This window comes from Copidosoma floridanum, unplaced genomic scaffold (assembly GCF_036245765.1).
Source record: "Copidosoma floridanum isolate Cflo_tuat_1 unplaced genomic scaffold, Cflo_Japanese_pri ptg000004l, whole genome shotgun sequence".
NCBI classification, from domain to species: Eukaryota; Metazoa; Arthropoda; class Insecta; order Hymenoptera; family Encyrtidae; genus Copidosoma; species Copidosoma floridanum.
Window position 1 is genome coordinate 13773856 of NW_028321881.1, and position 24200 is coordinate 13798055.

General features: G+C 29.3%; 1 protein-coding gene across 5 annotated transcripts in view; it reads left to right on the plus strand.

Annotated features, from left to right (window-relative positions):
* LOC106645306 (serine/threonine-protein kinase DCLK1) overlaps positions 1 to 24200 on the plus strand; it is a 491248-nt gene that overhangs the window by 220933 nt on the left and 246115 nt on the right. For all 5 annotated transcript variants that reach the window (XM_089598004.1, XM_089598005.1, XM_089598014.1 and 2 more), the window contains one exon: positions 1270 to 1447. In XM_089598004.1, coding sequence (XP_089454130.1) covers positions 1270 to 1447 — 178 coding nt within the window. The remainder of the gene's footprint in view (positions 1 to 1269; positions 1448 to 24200) is intronic.

Consider the following 24200-nt stretch of genomic DNA (forward strand, 5'->3'; position numbering starts at 1 on the left):
GACAAAATTAAAATTAAAAAAAGAAAAAAAAAAGTTAACGCAAACCAAATAGAAATATATTAAGTTATATACGTAAGCTAATGAATGATTATGTGGTCATTGCAAATTTCAATTAAAAAAAGCAAAATATATTAGAAGCAAAAACCAAAGTTTGACAATTGACTGCAAGAAATATAAAAAAAAATTAAAATAAAAGTGAAAAGGAAGAATAACTATTAAAAGCCAAGAGCATTAAATCTTTGAAAATTTTTTGGGATTCTAACTATACTTAGTGAAATGGTTTACAAAAAAAATAAGCTGGAGTATAAAGATAACTGTAAAGGTCTTAAGAGGTAAGAAAATCGCTAGAATATTATATTTTTATTAATTTTTTAAGTTTTTTTCTACGCATACGATTGTATTTTCTTGAGGTGTGTCACTATAATACATTAAATAAATGCAGATGCATGTGGAATACCTTGGATTGGTATTCTATGAACTTTTACTCATGAACGTAACTTAATAAAACTGATTGTGTAAAATTATTATTCAATGTAAAGTAACATTTAGTAGTTATAGGACAAAAAGAGCTGTTTTGCAGTTAATTTTTTATCAGCTGCATAAAAATTGTTCTATTACAGTTTTTGCTAAATTTAATAGCCTATAAAATAATAGACCTTGTAATTAAACTTTTATCAAAATTTTGGGATACATTGGATTAGTAGTTTTAGAGATTTTTGCAAATATACAAACAAGTGCCGTCTTTTTGTGAAGTAGTTTATTGAGCATATGGTTTGTAGGATTTAATAAACGAGAAACTTTAACATGCTATGTATTGGTTAAAAAAAGATATCTGAGCGAACTTAACGCCATGTTAGAAGTTTAGGACTGTTTTTGAAAATGCTTTCAACAGCTTTTACAAGGAAATTATGTTACAATGCCACATGACTTTGAAAATAGTAGGAAAAAACTGCTATTTGTGAATTCTTAGGTTGGAACATACCAGAAACCAGAGCCAATTCGTTGATTTTATCCTAAAATTCAGATTCCATTTAAGAAAAATCTTCGGAAAAATGTAACTTTGTTGTCAAGTCTGAAAATTAACATAGTTGTGTCTGCCTATGTTACAATTATAAATAACATTAAGATGCTTGAAGCCTATACGCCTTATCTGTATAAGTTAATCTTTTTACAAAAAAACAGCCAAATAACAAAACAGAATCTTACCAGTATTTGCTTATTGCAAAAATATCATTATGTATATTTATTTTATTGATTACTTTTTTGTAGGTCTACTGGGAGAGACTATGCATTAAAAATAATTGATAAACTTAAATGCCAAGGAAAAGAAGCCTTATTAGCAAGAGAAGTCGCTATTTTAAGACAAGTTGGTCATCCAAATATCATCAGCTTAATAGAAGAACAGGAAACAAATAATCATTTATTTTTAGTAATGGAATTCATAAAGGTAAAAATAAACAGTTCAGTTATTTATTATTTTAATTTCGCACATAATAGAACTACCTACATCTTAGCTAATAAAATTTAATAATTAAAAGTCTGATCTAACATTTTGACATACATTCTAATGCTCGTTTGAGTTTAACATTATTATTATGTATGTTATGACGGGGTGCAATTACAATTTTAGATTGCGGCTTACTAGAATACTTTAATCTCCGCGTGAGCCAAAAAAACTTACTGAAAAATCATCCTAAGCAAATAGGTTCAAATAATTTGTCTTATTTTATTGATCCCATGGTTTTTCCATTGTTGTTCTTATTAGATAACTTAGAATGAAATACGAATTATTTACAAAATTGTTTGAATAGTAATAATAAACAAATTAATCTTTCATAATAATATTCATACATACTATCACACAGACTTAGCAAATGAAATTTCAGTCCGTCCTATATTATAAACCGGTAGATTAACTCAACAATTTTTTTTAAATGCTTATGTTATGATTGAAAATAATCGTTTTAACTATTTAATGGCAATAAAAAAAAATTAAGAATTAAACATTATGAAGGATTATTAGATGCAGTGATCAATAGTGCTTAAAATATTTTTAAAAATTTCAAAAAAAGCAAAAATTGCCAATCTTTCTATCTTACTATCTACCTACATTAAAACTTTGAGATACATACAGCAACACTACCAAGATGCGCTGGCTATAGTGAGAAAAGGTAGTAGATCTGATTCATTCATTACTACTACATTTAATCCAAAATAAATAGAATTGAAAGTTATAGTTTCCAAATATTTATTTATAGGTTAAATTAATATAGCAGTAAGAGTTAAGAGATGATTAAATAAGTGAAAAAGGGTGCTGGTACGTAATGGGCCAATCAGCAATCGTTGATCAACGGTAGCTGATCAATCAAGAGTTGGTGGTGGGAAGTTTTTATGGTATCAAGTAAGGAGAAGTAGCTGGTCTAAAATAGCAGAGTTGAGTTTTCCTATTGAGTTATCTCTGTTGCTGAGCAATTTAGATATCTGGAGCGTAAATAAAAGCGTTTGTTATGTGCCTTTTCATTAGCCTTGGTTTTTTTACGTGGATGTAGTTGGCAGGGAAGAGAGTTACTGGACCTTGGCTGGCTGGGTGATATCGAGCGGCTACTGAGATTTTGAAAAGACCAGGTCTCGAGCCAACATCCAGGACCAGAAGCACTTTGGCTACAAAAGGTTGCGAGAACGTTGGTAAGTACGGTTTGTCTGTTTATATAGTGGCTATATTATGTGCAAGGGGTGTGAGACAGTGATGGCAATGTGTCTTCGTGCCCCCTACTTTGGATGAGTGGCTTTTTGAGGACGAGTATTAGTTGCTTCTTGACACGTGGCTAGTAGTAACTTGGGTCGCAAGGTGCATATCGTGTCTTCTTAGAGTGAACTAGGTGGTGACTACGAGGTTTGTGGGTAGTGATTCATGAAAGGCATTATAGAAGTATGTAGGCGGTGAGCCAATATTAGTAAAAACAATTAACAACTATGCGAGGCACTTTAAATTACAGCGCACAGTAGGCAAATAATTTTTTTTTTTAATCAATAAATTATTATGGCTGATTTAGTCAACCGATCAAGATAATTTTTGGAGATTGAAGGTGAGGTATCCCAGATTAGCTTAAATCTAGTCCAAGCTAAAAAAAAAATCAGATGTGGTTCTTGGGACCCACGGCGGATGTGAAACATTAAAGAAAATGTTATTGAACTCGGTAGGATTTGATTGTCTATGATAAAAATAGTAGTTTTCGTCAGATAAGTGCCATTGTCTCCAGGGCTATTTTGCGGCCCCGGGGACCTGCGAAACAGGGCTCGAGGGACGTAAGGAAGCCACAGAGCAATGTCGCTTATATGGCGAATCCTATTTTTTCCACCGAGCGCAAACCAGTCTCTTAAGAACTCGTGAGGTAGGAAAAGTATTTATTTTTTTAACTCTAAACAATCTTCATTTCATATTTACATGTTGAAAAGACAGTTTTTACGAATATGTATTGGATCAGTGAATATTATAGATTAAGAAAAAGTAAATTATGTTTATATTTTTTTTGTTTTTTAAAATATAAACAACCAAAACGAGAAAGAATAATAATACATGGCGAAGAGTATCTATACTACCTACCTACACATAGGTATATACATTAGTTTAATAAACTTTCGTGTGTATTACTTTCTCTGTCCTTCTGTCTCTTTTCCGATACCTGTTTACTGTGCGTAGTTGCGCACGTGTGCAAATTTCATTGGCTCTTTACTGAAGTTGGGTTAAGATTAAGTTTAAACAAACACAATTGGAAGACCCCAGGAAAACTTTAGATTAAGGTCGATTATTGATATTTTAAAATAATCCTGTTCACAAAGAAGAAATTTTTTTCAAATGATGAAAAAATGATACTAATTTTAGTATTAATTCATCATTTTCTACGAGCGCAAAATATTAAAAAAAGCAATTAAAAAGGCCTACCTTTTTAATACAATAGAGAGAGAGAGAGAGAGAGAGAGAGAGAGAGAGAGAGCGAGCGCTACAGCAGACGATCAGTGGCTCTCTCCATCTTGCTTACTTTTATAGGTACTGCCAAAATGCCTTTTTTATTTATTTATTTATTATTTTTTTTATACCTTGCGCTTATCAAAACGAAATTACAAGTACTAATGGATAAAAAAATTTTCGCCCTACACACTCGTATTTTTATTTTTTTTGTATATTTAACTGTTAAAAGATATAAGCAAAACGAACTTTGAAACACAATTTACTTAATTTTAACATTATTAGATCTTTCAAAAATAATCATAACTATTTCTTTTGGAAGTGGCAGGCTCAATTATAGACAATGTTAAAAACGCCTAATTATAGATCAAATTTATTGGATCTCAAGTTTCTTGCTTAGTATCCATAAATAATAAGAACGAAGATTGAATCGGCTTGCTGCATAGCACAATCGATTAGGTCTCCGACTACCAATTCAAAAGATAAGGTTCGATTCTCGGAGTCAGTAAAATTTGAATATTTTATTTACACATACATAACATGTAATATATATTATGTATGCGTACGTGTGTAAATGCTATATGTGCAATACATATATGATATTTAATTATTATATACTCTTCTATATAGTTATATATGTATACGGATAGTACACTTCACAAACGAGAGAGGGGTGGTAGTAAGCGCGTGGAGAAAGAGACAGAGAGCCGAGCCGAGCCAAGCCGAGCCGAGTTAAACTGGAGATCGTGCCATCGCACGGTCGCTTCATCGCGTTGGTCGAACTCCCAAGCGCACCAATAGATATTTCACATCAAAAATTATTTAGGAGGTGCAAACTACCCCTAAGGGCACCCTCCTCGACTAGTCATAGACTACATTATTGTCTATTAAACCAGCAAATTATTAAATTTTCTGAAAATCGGTATACTCGTATTTTTTGAGTCACCTAATAAAAATCTAATATTAGAAATTCAAAGTTTAAAATAGTGGATTTAATACGGTGGCCAAACAAAGATAAAATGTTTAAAAGTCTATGAAAATACGTTTATCGGGGGTTCTTAGGGTGCTTGTTATAAATCTCATGGTAGAATTTTAAAATATTAAATCGCAGATTCAATATGCTGGCTAGAAAAATAAAAAACGTTTTAACGTCCATGAAAATATGTTAATAAGAGTTTTTTGAAGGGTGGTAGTCGCAAATCTTGTATCAAACTCACAAAATTTAGAATTGTGGATCAACTATAGAGGCCTAAGAATTAAAAAATGTTTAAAAGTCTATAAAAATATGTGTAGAGAGGAGTTTTATTTTACAAATATATAATCTCCAGTCTTGTATCTGAATAATGCTACATAAAGTTAACTATAGAAAAAAAAGTTTCTTGAAATATAGACCAATATTATTGAATCTTAGACTTCAAGAAAGATAAATTACCATCGCAAAAGCCATAAATATTTTTGAATCTCGTAAACTGAAACTGAAGGAAATGAAGATCCATATAAAATAAATGGCAGGAAAGGTATTTAAGGTTCTTCTCAGAATACATACTTTTTTCCAATTTTTTTCCATTCATTGTTTTTACCTTCTGTATTGTACTTATATAATTAAAATTTCCATATCTGATATACTTAAGTTTCTTATTAAAATGACTGTACTTCTAATTTTACATATTTAGTTCATGAGGTGGTAACCTTTACATATATTATTCAGCGCTTTTAAACGAAATCATAAATAAATATTATTATCTGGATTTTACCAACATCCTTATAAATTTCTTGATCTATAATATGACGTAATTAAGATTCTTCTTTTCTTTTATTTCAAAAAAAAGTGTATTCGTTAAGTAAAGTAAAATTTTCATGTACATAATCAAACTTTTTTTTTTTAAATAATACTTGATTAGTGTCATCCTCTTTTTGGTCATTTTTTTTTAATGTAGGTTAATTAGAAGTTTAACACGGTAAGTCATTTGATTCATTAATTTGGTTCATTTGTTAAAGAGGAAAATGATCTGTATAAGTATAAAAAACATCTTTACAAATTTCCTCATGTTTATTTTATATTCTGTCCCCTTAGACGTTTACTAAATTTCAAAACCAAGCAATTAATTGTCTTAGTTGATAAGAATGGATAATAGTAATAGCATCTTGAAAAATATTCCTAATTTGATAATTATGTTTAAGTTCTTGCAATCGCAGTATCTTTAAATGTTTTATGTCATACAATTGTATGAATAAATTGTTTTTAACGTTATTGCATCGCGTCCTTTACTTAATAGTTTGAGACAGAAACGATCATAATCATTTAAAAAATTGTATTTGTTTTACCAATTGCAGTTTTTCATTTAATTTTTCTTTTCCCCCCAAACTTCAAATTGTTTATAAAAAATTAAGTCTTCGAATTGTTTATAAAAAATGCTTACGCGCTAAATTAATATATCCAAATTATTAATTTTATGTGATTTAAACGAAGCTGTATATGTTGTTACGGCGCAGCCGCTATGAGTTCGCGGGGCTAGGGAGAGGAGACGGAAAATGAGGAGCGAAGCGGAGCGAGCTGAGCGAGACTAGCTTGGGAGTCCCCATGAGATGGTTGTGTAATGAGATTTGGAGAGTAGTGACGCGACTAGGTTAGGAACATCAGTGAATCACGGAGAAAAGCGAGAATTGGCCGGTGGGTAAGCCCACCAGTTCCTTCAGCCATCTGAGGTCTCCATTGAATTTGTCGGCTCTCCTTTTGTTTGCGTCCAAACAAGTGAGTTTTCAAGACCGTTCTTAAGCATGATTTCCGTTTCGATACGCGAGGTCTGCCCGTTGCGTAGGATACAAAGGCGAAATAGAGACAGTGGTCTGGTCTAGTATTTATCTATGTGCTTGCCTTTATTTCCAGCTTTGACACACACCCGCTTACATCATTTTGTATTCTCTCTAATTACAGTATATATTTTTTTACTGAACTACAAACATTGGAGTACTCAGTTTTTGATATCGTCTATGTGTGTGTTGTCCGATCCAAAAATCCCATGGCCCCGCTCCTATGCACGCAGTTAAAACTTTAGTTATTCCTTGCGTTTAGAGTTTACGTGCTCTGGCAGGGTAAGCTCTTGTATCCCGACACGCATGATGTGATCTACAACGATGGAGGCAAAATTATAGGTAGGCTGGCATATGTACTTGACAAGGAGTGTCGTCAAGAGTTCCCGGGCCTAGTACGTCCGGTCGATAAACAGTTAAGCAGGACGTAAGGACACGTCCTGTTCCCTACGTAAATCCCGTCCCTCGTGCACCACGTTATTATGTGTATCAAAGAACCCAACCAAAATCGTTTTTATTTTATGTTTCCTTAAATATACTGTAATTTTGCATAAACTAATCTAACAGTAATATTTAGTGCTTTTTAGAAACTTTTAAATGTGATTTACCGCATTTCTCCATTATAGCCATTGCATCCTCATGATGCTGCTGTGTATAACATGGTCCACCTACGTCAGTTACTGGAAGTATGTATAGTTTGCCGAAGAGAATAATTTGTAATCGCTTACGCGATTTGAAAAATTATTGAATAATCCACAAATAAATTTGAACAAAAATTTAAGGGAGCATAAAGGTAATCAATAAACATTTTGTTGATTTTTACCTACTTTGAAATTTCTTTGGACAAGAAGTGGCTAGTGGGGCATCCTCCCAGTGTGCTCAGCGTTGTTGTACTTATATTTTAATATATTTATTTTGGAATACAATTTCATTATTTTTATTAAAAATTAGAAACAAATTTAGAATTTACAAACAAAATAAAATTAATATTGCTTATGATCTTATGTAATAGATATAGATAATTTAATTAAATTATTTTACTAATTCGTATTTTCAATTTAAAAATTCGTATTCTGTTTTTTCCTTTTACAAAAATAGTTTATGTTATTTTAAGAGTAAAGAAAAAAATTTCTGTTCTATAAATATATTTCTTATTTTCCATTACTTATTTTATACATGCTTGTACCCAATTTAATAAAAAATAACATTACAAATTTATTAAAAAACGTCAATATTGTCAAAAAATAAGATTTATTGTAATAAATTAGGAATTTGTTTAAGTATTTGAAGGAAAAAAATGTTTTTTCTGATCATTGCTAACGATTTTTCAAAAACTTATTTATATATGATTAAGTACGAAGACCAACGTAATTTTAAAGTTAAAGGACACATACAAATACTACTCATAAAACCCTTAAAGAAACTTCCATCGTGGTGGACTTCGTAAAAATTAGTTCTCAATTTAGTAATATTTTGAATGAGGCTTGTGCCATAACTCAACAAGTATTATAGGAAATTTTTATGGCAATACAAAAAATTGCACGTTTCTCAGAATAATTAAAATTCTTAAATCAGAAGATAAATGTTGTCACTCATTTATGTATCAATGCCAAGAATGGATTCCTTGCAGCAACATAAAAATGTCAAAGAAATGGCGTTTTATAAAGAATTTTCTATTTAATGTTTGATTTACTAAACAGTTACTAAAGAAAATATTTTAAGAATTATGTGCTAACAAAATGACAGAACTTTCAATATAAAAAATCCTAGATCATCAAATAAAACATTTGATGCAGAATATGAATTTAATTTTTTTATTTTCTGCATCGCATATGATCTAAGTTCAAGACAAATGGTTCATTTAAATAAAAATATGCAATTTAATAAAAAGATTAGGGACATTTTTGTCTTTATGTGATCATAAAATATTATTATGTCATATTCTTATAAATGTTTAATAACACAATTAGTGAATGTGTTGCACACTAAAAAAATGAATGTGCCACAGTTATACCTCAATAATGGTCTGGAAATTTGCTTACAAATAATACAAAAAAAATAATATGATGATTTTTCACATTAAATAAGAAAACGATTTCTCGCTTTGTCATTTAATTAAAAAATATTTAAGGTAATAAAAGTTTGAAAAATCATAAAAACTGTTTACCAGAATATTTGAACATAATTCACAAAAATTGTACATCTCTTCGTTTAAATACAATTCTTAAATCTGCAAGTTTTTACATAAGACAAATTTATGGTTCTGTTTCTGAAGGAAAAAATTAACAATGGCTTGGACTGGTATTGCATCCATTCAACTTGCAAATGAGGAATCTATGCTTTTAAAAAAATGCTTTGAAAATAGTTGATAAGACCTTACGTAATCTATGTAATAGAAAAATTTTCTTTGGAAACAAATTAAGAGTTTAGGTGGAAGATCTTTGTTGAATACTCTCCATTTTGAACAAAAGAATGGGAGCATACTCATTAAAAAAAAATATTGAACCACGATCATATAAGTAATAATTTTATAGTTTTTTAAGTGGAAGCTTATATTTACTTCAGTTAATAGCAATTTTCAAAACTATTATTTCAAAATAGAAATAGACTAATAAGTACTTTTTATGTCTGAGAAAATTAAAAAGCAAAGGATATTTGCGCAAGCATGTTGCATTTAACTGCACGTTTTTTTATATTGTACGTACACTTACAGTGTAAAATTTTTGAAATTCGATTGCACGTGATGTTTTAGTTAATGTACCGTTTAAATGTTGTGATAAAAGTAGTTTCAACGTAAGTCAGATTTAACAAAAAAGGATTCGTAGCATTTCATACCAAAGTAACTAAATAAAGAATAATTTACCCTATAATCATTCAAACAATTAGAGACCATAATTTTGAGGATATTCTAAGTAAAGTGAGTTACTGAAGTACTAAAATGAATGATTTCTTTTGCCAAAAGAAAAAACCAAAAAAAAAAAAAAAAGTAAAGAAAAAAACAAAATAAAAACCATACAATTCCGTATGTTAAAACTAAAAGTTTTTAAATTACAATTTTTTTTACGCTCTGAACGTCCAAATTATGTTCCACCTTTAAACTAAATGAATTTTTTGTTTTCAAATCATGGTAAAATTGTATACGGAGGGAACATTAGAACAAAACATTTTATACCAAAATATAAATTTTAAATCTAAGAATGCATGGTTATTACTTTTTATTTTATACTTAAAACAATTTTTTTTAGTGTTAGTGTTTATTAATAAAGGTAGGTTATTTTTTACAATCCACTTTTTTATACATACTACATTATTTGTTTGCAAATTATTTTCTGACTGTGACTGTATTAAAATATTGTTCGAATCCTTACAATTACAAAAAGCAACGTAAAATTGTCCATGTAAACATATAGGCTTTTTCAAATACAAACCAATCTTATTAAAACCTCGTTCTTGCTATTCATTATTTTTCATAGAAAACGCTCAAACGAGAGGAAATGCTTTTAATATCACAAAAATAGTAAAGATATTTGATTTTCTGTGCACACGGTTATACGTGGGATAAATAGTTTATTTCTAATTTTTTTGAAAGCTAATATTTTTTTAAAATTTTATATTAAAATAATTCTGTTATTCTTAATTTTGCTCTATTACAAAATCTACATACTATACTAAAGTTTCTGATTAAGATCACTACTGATTCAATTTTCAAATTTGATTCCCTTAAGTAGAAGACTTCAATGAATATTATTACAAACTTGTATTGAAAGAGTTGTGTGAATGTTATCCTAAGATTTATCTACATCTTTATATATATCCCAAACAACACTATAAGTGATAGTTATTCTTTTAATAGAATTTTTTTACTTAAGACATATATATATTCGTTATATGTGGTTATATCTTACAATTCACATTAGTTGTAACACTATTTATTAACACTAACATACGTCATCGGTTGACCATTTTTTAAAAACGACAAATGACGTAACATTTTTAGTTCCTATTAAAAACAAAAATTTTGAAAATTTGGTGTCATTTGAACGAAGATTGTTACTTTATTAAAATATTTCAAATAATTAAAATGAATAGAACTATTTAGTTGTGTGTGACATAATTCTACTTCTGCTTCTTTTTTCTACATGTTAGTAAGAATTTGTCAAAAATCACTCCCTAAACAATGTGTTTATTTTTAAAAGGTTTATTATTATTATTATTTAAGTCCCATCAAAATTCATCAACCACTTTTTAAGCTTTTTTGAGATTATTTAAGCTTCATCCTAAGTAATTGAATTAACTTTTTGCAATTTTTTTTGCCCACTGTAGTTCCAAGAATGCACTTTGACATTGTATAATTCTACAGGTAGTTCAATAGTTTTATGACTTTTCGTTTCTTTAGGGATTAGGATTGAGGTAAAAACACTTTATGTAATAGACAAATTTTTTTTGTTTTGGTTGAAATAAAATTATTAATTAAATTTTTATTCAAAATGTCAAATCTGTAATACTTGGACCAACAATGAAAACAATTTTTGGTCTATTCTCACATATTTGATCCAGAATATACTTTTGTGTATAGTTGAATAAAATTTTTTAAAGTGATTTTATGCTGCGTTCAGTATGATTTATGCCACACATTTTTTTTTGCGATTATTGACAGGTATAGATCTACTAAAATTTTTACACGCCTTGTTCTCTGACTCAAAAATCTTGTTTAACCAAATGAGTGCATTATCTTCTTTATTATCTAAAAAATCTTTTAAAAAGTAATATTTACACTTATTCTAAATGTTACCATCCAGAATATTTTCTAAAAATAAAAATTACGTAACAAAAATTTCATAAATTTCCATAACAGAAACTGCTTTCGTAAAAATTTTTCTCAATTTGAAAATCGTGCTCTATTAATCTCATACTAGTAGCAGTGTCATAAAAATTTGTCTGCAAAATTTTGTGAATTATTTTAAAATCTCTGAAACTTAAGGCACCTTTTTCAATTTAATATTCATTGTTAAAAAACGCTCTTTTTTTTTGAAAGATCAATACTAAATCTTCCAATGGTCATATTTTGTCTAAACCGTTATTATCTTTTCCATCTTTTTAATTTAGTGTTAAAAAACGTAACTTTCTAGAATATTTACACATTTAATAATTTTTGCATACTCGTTGACTTAATTAAGCTTAAATTAAGCTGTTAAAGAGGTTTTTAGTTGTTTAAGGGTTCGTCTAATTTTGTAACTTCAAAAGTTAATAATTTTTGGCCTGATTTTAACATGTTGGAAGTTCTTGACATGTCCATATAGCTTTTAATGTGACTTAAATATTTGCCATTAATGTACTTTGTGATTTTATTATAAATATTCTGACTTCTCTTTTCTTTCTAAAATTTACAAAATGCTCATTAGGTTACAAAATTAATCATTTGATTACCTACTCTATAATTGTGAGGGGGACAAGATGGCTACATAAAAACGTAAGGGCGTTCGAAGAGGGGGGTAAATGAGCAAGAGAAGAAAAAGTAGTAAAAAAAATTTTTTTAATTAATAAAACTACGCATAAAATATTAAATATTCTTACGAAGACTTAGAGTAGAACCTTGTTAACTCGAACTTCTCTGAATCAAAATTCTCGCTAACTTAAAGTAAATTTTTTTCCCGTAAAACAATTTCGTTAACTCGTTAAAATCCTATGTTGAATAATATTCTCGTTAATTCAAATTCGTTTCGACCGAAAAAAGCTCTTTGTGTATAATATTCCGTCTAAAATCCTCTATAATTCAAAGCAACAAGCCGCAAGCCTCTGTTACTTGGAATGTGATAATATAAATAATGTGACAGTATAAATATTAGTATGGTTATGTAGAAAAAATGGTTAGTACTGACAACTTGATCGTCGTGATAGCAACTCCTCAAAGAAAATTTACTGCTTTGATTTACAATATATTTGATTACTACTATAATTTGATACTTTAAAATTTGATATTCGTAGTAGCACATTGTCCACTGTTTTGAAAAATAAATATAAGTTTTATAAAGATTTCCAAATGATGACTGTTCAAACACAATACAAGAGCTAAGAATCCTAGAGTAGAGAGAGCTATAGTAAAATGGTTAAAATAATGCCTCCATAAAAATGCTAGAGTATTAGGGCCAATTTTGCAAGAAAAAATAAAGCAACATACTTTAAGCTTAGGACGTAAACTTATTTTTAAAAAAATTTTTTTGTAGTTAAAAAAAACCATGCTCTTCCACACTTTAAACAAATTTTAAACATCTAAAGACAAATCATACCCATCAGTTATTTGTCTCATCCCAAAAAAATACAACTCAATTGGTAATACTAAAGAATTTGCCTTGTGTAAACACACGATAAGTTTGGCAAAACTTTTTGGCACAAAACATTAATTAGTGACTTTATTATTTATTTCGAATGAAATGACCAGTCATAAAACTTTTTTTTTTTAGAGAAAGTGTATTTTTTTAGATAAAATAGAAAAAAAAAATAATTAAACGGCGTTAATTTGATAACTTTAGATGAGGCCTCCAGAATTAAAAAAAAAGCCTTAAAAAAGGTGTACAGGACCTTGCATGATCAGTTTAATACGAATGTACATTTAAGAGACTAATAAATTTTTTTTTGAGAACATTTTTGCCAAATGCTACCTGTCATAAGAAACAATTATAAAAAAATGGTAATAGTTAACACTATACATTCTTATAAAATCTAGATTATTTTATAAATTTTGCAATGGTCAAGATGGAGAGAGAAAAATAGAAAAATATTTTCTTTGTTCTTGGAAAAAAATTTAACTGTACGCAAGCATCGTGGCTTTGCTGATTTTCCTATCACAACAGCTTGAGTTTTTCAGTACCACTTGATTTTGCAAATAACAGCACTGTCACTCCTTTCTTGCTATGTCAACCTCCAAAACATAAATCATTTTTTAACGTTTTGTCTACTTGACACTTAAATAATGAACTAAAACTGCTTCAATATTGTATCATGATAAAAAAGTGTCAATTTTCAAGTATTTATAACTAAAGAAAATAATATAAAAGTGCCGAATTCATCAGCATTGGAAATGTCTTCACATTTATAATCTTTTGTTATTTATTGTAGTCTCTGTTCCTAATCAGTACTTGTGTCGTTGTTAACGTCAGCACTCTTCCCACAGACTTAACGAAAAACATTGCTGTGCCTTTGCTTAAATCCGTGTAACCAGCCATTACTAGCTCTGAATTATTTACGTCCTAAGCTTAAAGTATGTTGCTTTATTTTTTCTTGCAAAATTGGCCCTAATACTCTAGCATTTTTATGGAGGCATTATTTTAACCATTTTACTATAGCTCTCTCTACTCTAGGATTCTTAGCTCTTGTATTGTGTTTGAACAGTCATCATTTGGAAATCTTTATAAAACTTATATTCATTTTTCAAAACAGTGGACAATGTGCTACTACGAATATCAAATTTTAAAGTATCAAATTATAGTAGTAATCAAATATATTGTAAATCAAAGCAGTAAATTTTCTTTGAGGAGTTGCTATCACGACGATCAAGTTGTCAGTACTAACCATTTTTTCTACATAACCATACTAATATTTATACTGTCACATTATTTATATTATCACATTCCAAGTAACAGAGGCTTGCGGCTTGTTGCTTTGAATTATAGAGGATTTTAGACGGAATATTATACACAAAGAGCTTTTTTCGGTCGAAACGAATTTGAATTAACGAGAATATTATTCAACATAGGATTTTAACGAGTTAACGAAATTGTTTTACGGGAAAAAAATTTACTTTAAGTTAGCGAGAATTTTGATTCAGAGAAGTTCGAGTTAACAAGGTTCTACTCTAAGTCTTCGTAAGAATATTTAATATTTTATGCGTAGTTTTATTAATTAAAAAAATTTTTTTTACTACTTTTTCTTCTCTTGCTCATTTACCCCCCTCTTCGAACGCCCTTACGTTTTTATGTAGCCATCTTGTCCCCCTCACAATTATAGAGTAGGTAATCAAATGATTAATTTTGTAACCTAATGAGCATTTTGTAAATTTTAGAAAGAAAAGAGAAGTCAGAATATTTATAATAAAATCACAAAGTACATTAATGGCAAATATTTAAGTCACATTAAAAGCTATATGGACATGTCAAGAACTTCCAACATGTTAAAATCAGGCCAAAAATTATTAACTTTTGAAGTTACAAAATTAGACGAACCCTTAAACAACTAAAAACCTCTTTAACAGCTTAATTTAAGCTTAATTAAGTCAACGAGTATGCAAAAATTATTAAATGTGTAAATATTCTAGAAAGTTACGTTTTTTAACACTAAATTAAAAAGATGGAAAAGATAATAACGGTTTAGACAAAATATGACCATTGGAAGATTTAGTATTGATCTTTCAAAAAAAAAGAGCGTTTTTTAACAATGAATATTAAATTGAAAAAGGTGCCTTAAGTTTCAGAGATTTTAAAATAATTCACAAAATTTTGCAGACAAATTTTTATGACACTGCTACTAGTATGAGATTAATAGAGCACGATTTTCAAATTGAGAAAAATTTTTACGAAAGCAGTTTCTGTTATGGAAATTTATGAAATTTTTGTTACGTAATTTTTATTTTTAGAAAATATTCTGGATGGTAACATTTAGAATAAGTGTAAATATTACTTTTTAAAAGATTTTTTAGATAATAAAGAAGATAATGCACTCATTTGGTTAAACAAGATTTTTGAGTCAGAGAACAAGGCGTGTAAAAATTTTAGTAGATCTATACCTGTCAATAATCGCAAAAAAAAATGTGTGGCATAAATCATACTGAACGCAGCATAAAATCACTTTAAAAAATTTTATTCAACTATACACAAAAGTATATTCTGGATCAAATATGTGAGAATAGACCAAAAATTGTTTTCATTGTTGGTCCAAGTATTACAGATTTGACATTTTGAATAAAAATTTAATTAATAATTTTATTTCAACCAAAACAAAAAAAATTTGTCTATTACATAAAGTGTTTTTACCTCAATCCTAATCCCTAAAGAAACGAAAAGTCATAAAACTATTGAACTACCTGTAGAATTATACAATGTCAAAGTGCATTCTTGGAACTACAGTGGGCAAAAAAAATTGCAAAAAGTTAATTCAATTACTTAGGATGAAGCTTAAATAATCTCAAAAAAGCTTAAAAAGTGGTTGATGAATTTTGATGGGACTTAAATAATAATAATAATAAACCTTTTAAAAATAAACACATTGTTTAGGGAGTGATTTTTGACAAATTCTTACTAACATGTAGAAAAAAGAAGCAGAAGTAGAATTATGTCACACACAACTAAATAGTTCTATTCATTTTAATTATTTGAAATATTTTAATAAAGTAACAATCTTCGTTCAAATGACACCAAATTTTCAAAATTTTTGTTTTTAATAGGAACTAAAAATGTTACGTCATTTGTCGTTTTTAAAAAATGGTCAACCGATGACGTATGTTAGTGTTAATAAATAGTGTTACAACTAATGTGAATTGTAAGATATAACCACATATAACGAATATATATATGTCTTAAGTAAAAAAATTCTATTAAAAGAATAACTATCACTTATAGTGTTGTTTGGGATATATATAAAGATGTAGATAAATCTTAGGATAACATTCACACAACTCTTTCAATACAAGTTTGTAATAATATTCATTGAAGTCTTCTACTTAAGGGAATCAAATTTGAAAATTGAATCAGTAGTGATCTTAATCAGAAACTTTAGTATAGTATGTAGATTTTGTAATAGAGCAAAATTAAGAATAACAGAATTATTTTAATATAAAATTTTAAAAAAATATTAGCTTTCAAAAAAATTAGAAATAAACTATTTATCCCACGTATAACCGTGTGCACAGAAAATCAAATATCTTTACTATTTTTGTGATATTAAAAGCATTTCCTCTCGTTTGAGCGTTTTCTATGAAAAATAATGAATAGCAAGAACGAGGTTTTAATAAGATTGGTTTGTATTTGAAAAAGCCTATATGTTTACATGGACAATTTTACGTTGCTTTTTGTAATTGTAAGGATTCGAACAATATTTTAATACAGTCACAGTCAGAAAATAATTTGCAAACAAATAATGTAGTATGTATAAAAAAGTGGATTGTAAAAAATAACCTACCTTTATTAATAAACACTAACACTAAAAAAAATTGTTTTAAGTATAAAATAAAAAGTAATAACCATGCATTCTTAGATTTAAAATTTATATTTTGGTATAAAATGTTTTGTTCTAATGTTCCCTCCGTATACAATTTTACCATGATTTGAAAACAAAAAATTCATTTAGTTTAAAGGTGGAACATAATTTGGACGTTCAGAGCGTAAAAAAAATTGTAATTTAAAAACTTTTAGTTTTAACATACGGAATTGTATGGTTTTTATTTTGTTTTTTTCTTTACTTTTTTTTTTTTTTTTGGTTTTTTCTTTTGGCAAAAGAAATCATTCATTTTAGTACTTCAGTAACTCACTTTACTTAGAATATCCTCAAAATTATGGTCTCTAATTGTTTGAATGATTATAGGGTAAATTATTCTTTATTTAGTTACTTTGGTATGAAATGCTACGAATCCTTTTTTGTTAAATCTGACTTACGTTGAAACTACTTTTATCACAACATTTAAACGGTACATTAACTAAAACATCACGTGCAATCGAATTTCAAAAATTTTACACTGTAAGTGTACGTACAATATAAAAAAACGTGCAGTTAAATGCAACATGCTTGCGCAAATATCCTTTGCTTTTTAATTTTCTCCGACATAAAAAGTACTTATTAGTCTATTTCTATTTTGAAATAATAGTTTTGAAAATTGCTATTAACTGAAGTAAATATAAGCTTCCACTTAAAAAACTATAAAATTATTACTTATATGATCGTGGTTCAATATTTTTTTTTAATGAGTATGCTCCCATTCTTTTGTTCAAAATGGAGAGTATTCAACAAAGATCTTCCACCTAAACTCTTAATTTGTTTCCAAAGAAAATTTTTCTATTACATAGATTACGTAAGGTCTTATCAACTATTTTCAAAGCATTTTTTTAAAAGCATAGATTCCTCATTTGCAAGTTGAATGGATGCAATACCAGTCCAAGCCATTGTTAATTTTTTCCTTCAGAAACAGAACCATAAATTTGTCTTATGTAAAAACTTGCAGATTTAAGAATTGTATTTAAACGAAGAGATGTACAATTTTTGTGAATTATGTTCAAATATTCTGGTAAACAGTTTTTATGATTTTTCAAACTTTTATTACCTTAAATATTTTTTAATTAAATGACAAAGCGAGAAATCGTTTTCTTATTTAATGTGAAAAATCATCATATTATTTTTTTTGTATTATTTGTAAGCAAATTTCCAGACCATTATTGAGGTATAACTGTGGCACATTCATTTTTTTAGTGTGCAACACATTCACTAATTGTGTTATTAAACATTTATAAGAATATGACATAATAATATTTTATGATCACATAAAGACAAAAATGTCCCTAATCTTTTTATTAAATTGCATATTTTTATTTAAATGAACCATTTGTCTTGAACTTAGATCATATGCGATGCAGAAAATAAAAAAATTAAATTCATATTCTGCATCAAATGTTTTATTTGATGATCTAGGATTTTTTATATTGAAAGTTCTGTCATTTTGTTAGCACATAATTCTTAAAATATTTTCTTTAGTAACTGTTTAGTAAATCAAACATTAAATAGAAAATTCTTTATAAAACGCCATTTCTTTGACATTTTTATGTTGCTGCAAGGAATCCATTCTTGGCATTGATACATAAATGAGTGACAACATTTATCTTCTGATTTAAGAATTTTAATTATTCTGAGAAACGTGCAATTTTTTGTATTGCCATAAAAATTTCCTATAATACTTGTTGAGTTATGGCACAAGCCTCATTCAAAATATTACTAAATTGAGAACTAATTTTTACGAAGTCCACCACGATGGAAGTTTCTTTAAGGGTTTTATGAGTAGTATTTGTATGTGTCCTTTAACTTTAAAATTACGTTGGTCTTCGTACTTAATCATATATAAATAAGTTTTTGAAAAATCGTTAGCAATGATCAGAAAAAACATTTTTTTCCTTCAAATACTTAAACAAATTCCTAATTTATTACAATAAATCTTATTTTTTGACAATATTGACGTTTTTTAATAAATTTGTAATGTTATTTTTTATTAAATTGGGTACAAGCATGTATAAAATAAGTAATGGAAAATAAGAAATATATTTATAGAACAGAAATTTTTTTCTTTACTCTTAAAATAACATAAACTATTTTTGTAAAAGGAAAAAACAGAATACGAATTTTTAAATTGAAAATACGAATTAGTAAAATAATTTAATTAAATTATCTATATCTATTACATAAGATCATAAGCAATATTAATTTTATTTTGTTTGTAAATTCTAAATTTGTTTCTAATTTTTAATAAAAATAATGAAATTGTATTCCAAAATAAATATATTAAAATATAAGTACAACAACGCTGAGCACACTGGGAGGATGCCCCACTAGCCACTTCTTGTCCAAAGAAATTTCAAAGTAGGTAAAAATCAACAAAATGTTTATTGATTACCTTTATGCTCCCTTAAATTTTTGTTCAAATTTATTTGTGGATTATTCAATAATTTTTCAAATCGCGTAAGCGATTACAAATTATTCTCTTCGGCAAACTATACATACTTCCAGTAACTGACGTAGGTGGACCATGTTATACACAGCAGCATCATGAGGATGCAATGGCTATAATGGAGAAATGCGGTAAATCACATTTAAAAGTTTCTAAAAAGCACTAAATATTACTGTTAGATTAGTTTATGCAAAATTACAGTATATTTAAGGAAACATAAAATAAAAACGATTTTGGTTGGGTTCTTTGATACACATAATAACGTGGTGCACGAGGGACGGGATTTACGTAGGGAACAGGACGTGTCCTTACGTCCTGCTTAACTGTTTATCGACCGGACGTACTAGGCCCGGGAACTCTTGACGACACTCCTTGTCAAGTACATATGCCAGCCTACCTATAATTTTGCCTCCATCGTTGTAGATCACATCATGCGTGTCGGGATACAAGAGCTTACCCTGCCAGAGCACGTAAACTCTAAACGCAAGGAATAACTAAAGTTTTAACTGCGTGCATAGGAGCGGGGCCATGGGATTTTTGGATCGGACAACACACACATAGACGATATCAAAAACTGAGTACTCCAATGTTTGTAGTTCAGTAAAAAAATATATACTGTAATTAGAGAGAATACAAAATGATGTAAGCGGGTGTGTGTCAAAGCTGGAAATAAAGGCAAGCACATAGATAAATACTAGACCAGACCACTGTCTCTATTTCGCCTTTGTATCCTACGCAACGGGCAGACCTCGCGTATCGAAACGGAAATCATGCTTAAGAACGGTCTTGAAAACTCACTTGTTTGGACGCAAACAAAAGGAGAGCCGACAAATTCAATGGAGACCTCAGATGGCTGAAGGAACTGGTGGGCTTACCCACCGGCCAATTCTCGCTTTTCTCCGTGATTCACTGATGTTCCTAACCTAGTCGCGTCACTACTCTCCAAATCTCATTACACAACCATCTCATGGGGACTCCCAAGCTAGTCTCGCTCAGCTCGCTCCGCTTCGCTCCTCATTTTCCGTCTCCTCTCCCTAGCCCCGCGAACTCATAGCGGCTGCGCCGTAACAACATATACAGCTTCGTTTAAATCACATAAAATTAATAATTTGGATATATTAATTTAGCGCGTAAGCATTTTTTATAAACAATTCGAAGACTTAATTTTTTATAAACAATTTGAAGTTTGGGGGGAAAAGAAAAATTAAATGAAAAACTGCAATTGGTAAAACAAATACAATTTTTTAAATGATTATGATCGTTTCTGTCTCAAACTATTAAGTAAAGGACGCGATGCAATAACGTTAAAAACAATTTATTCATACAATTGTATGACATAAAACATTTAAAGATACTGCGATTGCAAGAACTTAAACATAATTATCAAATTAGGAATATTTTTCAAGATGCTATTACTATTATCCATTCTTATCAACTAAGACAATTAATTGCTTGGTTTTGAAATTTAGTAAACGTCTAAGGGGACAGAATATAAAATAAACATGAGGAAATTTGTAAAGATGTTTTTTATACTTATACAGATCATTTTCCTCTTTAACAAATGAACCAAATTAATGAATCAAATGACTTACCGTGTTAAACTTCTAATTAACCTACATTAAAAAAAAATGACCAAAAAGAGGATGACACTAATCAAGTATTATTTAAAAAAAAAAAGTTTGATTATGTACATGAAAATTTTACTTTACTTAACGAATACACTTTTTTTTGAAATAAAAGAAAAGAAGAATCTTAATTACGTCATATTATAGATCAAGAAATTTATAAGGATGTTGGTAAAATCCAGATAATAATATTTATTTATGATTTCGTTTAAAAGCGCTGAATAATATATGTAAAGGTTACCACCTCATGAACTAAATATGTAAAATTAGAAGTACAGTCATTTTAATAAGAAACTTAAGTATATCAGATATGGAAATTTTAATTATATAAGTACAATACAGAAGGTAAAAACAATGAATGGAAAAAAATTGGAAAAAAGTATGTATTCTGAGAAGAACCTTAAATACCTTTCCTGCCATTTATTTTATATGGATCTTCATTTCCTTCAGTTTCAGTTTACGAGATTCAAAAATATTTATGGCTTTTGCGATGGTAATTTATCTTTCTTGAAGTCTAAGATTCAATAATATTGGTCTATATTTCAAGAAACTTTTTTTTCTATAGTTAACTTTATGTAGCATTATTCAGATACAAGACTGGAGATTATATATTTGTAAAATAAAACTCCTCTCTACACATATTTTTATAGACTTTTAAACATTTTTTAATTCTTAGGCCTCTATAGTTGATCCACAATTCTAAATTTTGTGAGTTTGATACAAGATTTGCGACTACCACCCTTCAAAAAACTCTTATTAACATATTTTCATGGACGTTAAAACGTTTTTTATTTTTCTAGCCAGCATATTGAATCTGCGATTTAATATTTTAAAATTCTACCATGAGATTTATAACAAGCACCCTAAGAACCCCCGATAAACGTATTTTCATAGACTTTTAAACATTTTATCTTTGTTTGGCCACCGTATTAAATCCACTATTTTAAACTTTGAATTTCTAATATTAGATTTTTATTAGGTGACTCAAAAAATACGAGTATACCGATTTTCAGAAAATTTAATAATTTGCTGGTTTAATAGACAATAATGTAGTCTATGACTAGTCGAGGAGGGTGCCCTTAGGGGTAGTTTGCACCTCCTAAATAATTTTTGATGTGAAATATCTATTGGTGCGCTTGGGAGTTCGACCAACGCGATGAAGCGACCGTGCGATGGCACGATCTCCAGTTTAACTCGGCTCGGCTTGGCTCGGCTCGGCTCTCTGTCTCTTTCTCCACGCGCTTACTACCACCCCTCTCTCGTTTGTGAAGTGTACTATCCGTATACATATATAACTATATAGAAGAGTATATAATAATTAAATATCATATATGTATTGCACATATAGCATATACACACGTACGCATACATAATATATATTACATGTTATGTATGTGTAAATAAAATATTCAAATTTTACTGACTCCGAGAATCGAACCTTATCTTTTGAATTGGTAGTCGGAGACCTAATCGATTGTGCTATGCAGCAAGCCGATTCAATCTTCGTTCTTATTATTTATGGATACTAAGCAAGAAACTTGAGATCCAATAAATTTGATCTATAATTAGGCGTTTTTAACATTGTCTATAATTGAGCCTGCCACTTCCAAAAGAAATAGTTATGATTATTTTTGAAAGATCTAATAATGTTAAAATTAAGTAAATTGTGTTTCAAAGTTCGTTTTGCTTATATCTTTTAACAGTTAAATATACAAAAAAAATAAAAATATAATGCATGGAACAGACCCATCAGTAAAATTAATTACTCAATTAATATATTTAAAATGTGTTTTTATAAGTTTTATGAATAATCTTTGAAATAGATGAAGATCAGCGGTATCATGACGTAAGCACTCGAACATGAAAACAAAAATTTTAATTTTAAAAAATAAAAATTTTAATTTTTAACTCCGCTCTGGCATCTTTGTAGAAAACCAAAAAATCGATGAATTAATGCTTAATCGTTATTGCAATCTATGCCTTAAACTTCCGTGGCGCTCCGAGAGAAAGTAGCAACACTCGTAGCGTTTCGACTAAGATAAACAACAGTCGTACGCCCACGACGAATAGTAGCGACAATTGCTACTCTTTGACAAAAAATAAAAACTATAGAGATACCTTTGAGAAAAGTGGCAACACTCGTAGCGCTCCCACTAAGATTAACAACAGTCGTATGGCTTCGATGAATAGTAGCGGTAAGTGCCACTCTTTGATGAAAAATAGTAACAATAGTGTTAGCGCGAACGTAGAATGGTAACAATCGTGGCGCTAGCGTAGCGATGCCCGAGGGACCGTTGAAATCTTCCTGGAAGGACGCACTTGAGTGGTGAACACTTTTTTTCTTACTGAGGGCACACAAGCCTTTTAAAAACGCCTGAAGGGGGCAACGTAGCTACAACCGCTCTACTCTGATGAAAACTGTCAAAACTCGTAGCTATCTAACAAAGAGTAATTTCGTCAAAGGGTAAAAGCTCTAAACATTTGTATAGACACTCGGGAGTGCCGCAGGGCTCAGTGCTGGGCCAACAGCTTTTTTCCCTTTACATGAATGCCATTAGTTCTGCAAAAAAGCACTGCTCATATCATCTTTATGCTTATGACCTGTGTATAAATTTTCATGGTTCGATTAATGAATTGGCGAGTATTGTGCGTAGGATTAATGAGGATTTACATAATATTTTATTATGGGCTCTCTCTAATGGCCTAATTATCAATAAGAAAAAAAACATGTGCCTTATGGTTAGGCTCACGTAATTTCATGAGTAGTATCCAGAAAATCCATGTACCTGACGTTTTGCTTGATGGTTTTATAGTTCAAACTTCTGATGCACTAAAAATACTAGGCATTGTGCTTGATACTACATTAAGCTTCCGAGCGCAGTGCTACACTACTTCAAATGAATGTTCTTCTGGGCTGTATCGCTTTCGTAAATGAGGATCGTCACTTCCTCGAGATTGTAAGCTTACCTTGGTCAAATCGCTTATGCTGCCATACTTTGATTACTGCGCTGGTTTATTTTTTCCACTCTCTAAGGAGCTTAAAACAAAACTTTTCAGGAGTATGAATGCGGCTATCCGCTCCATAACAGGTACACGCAAG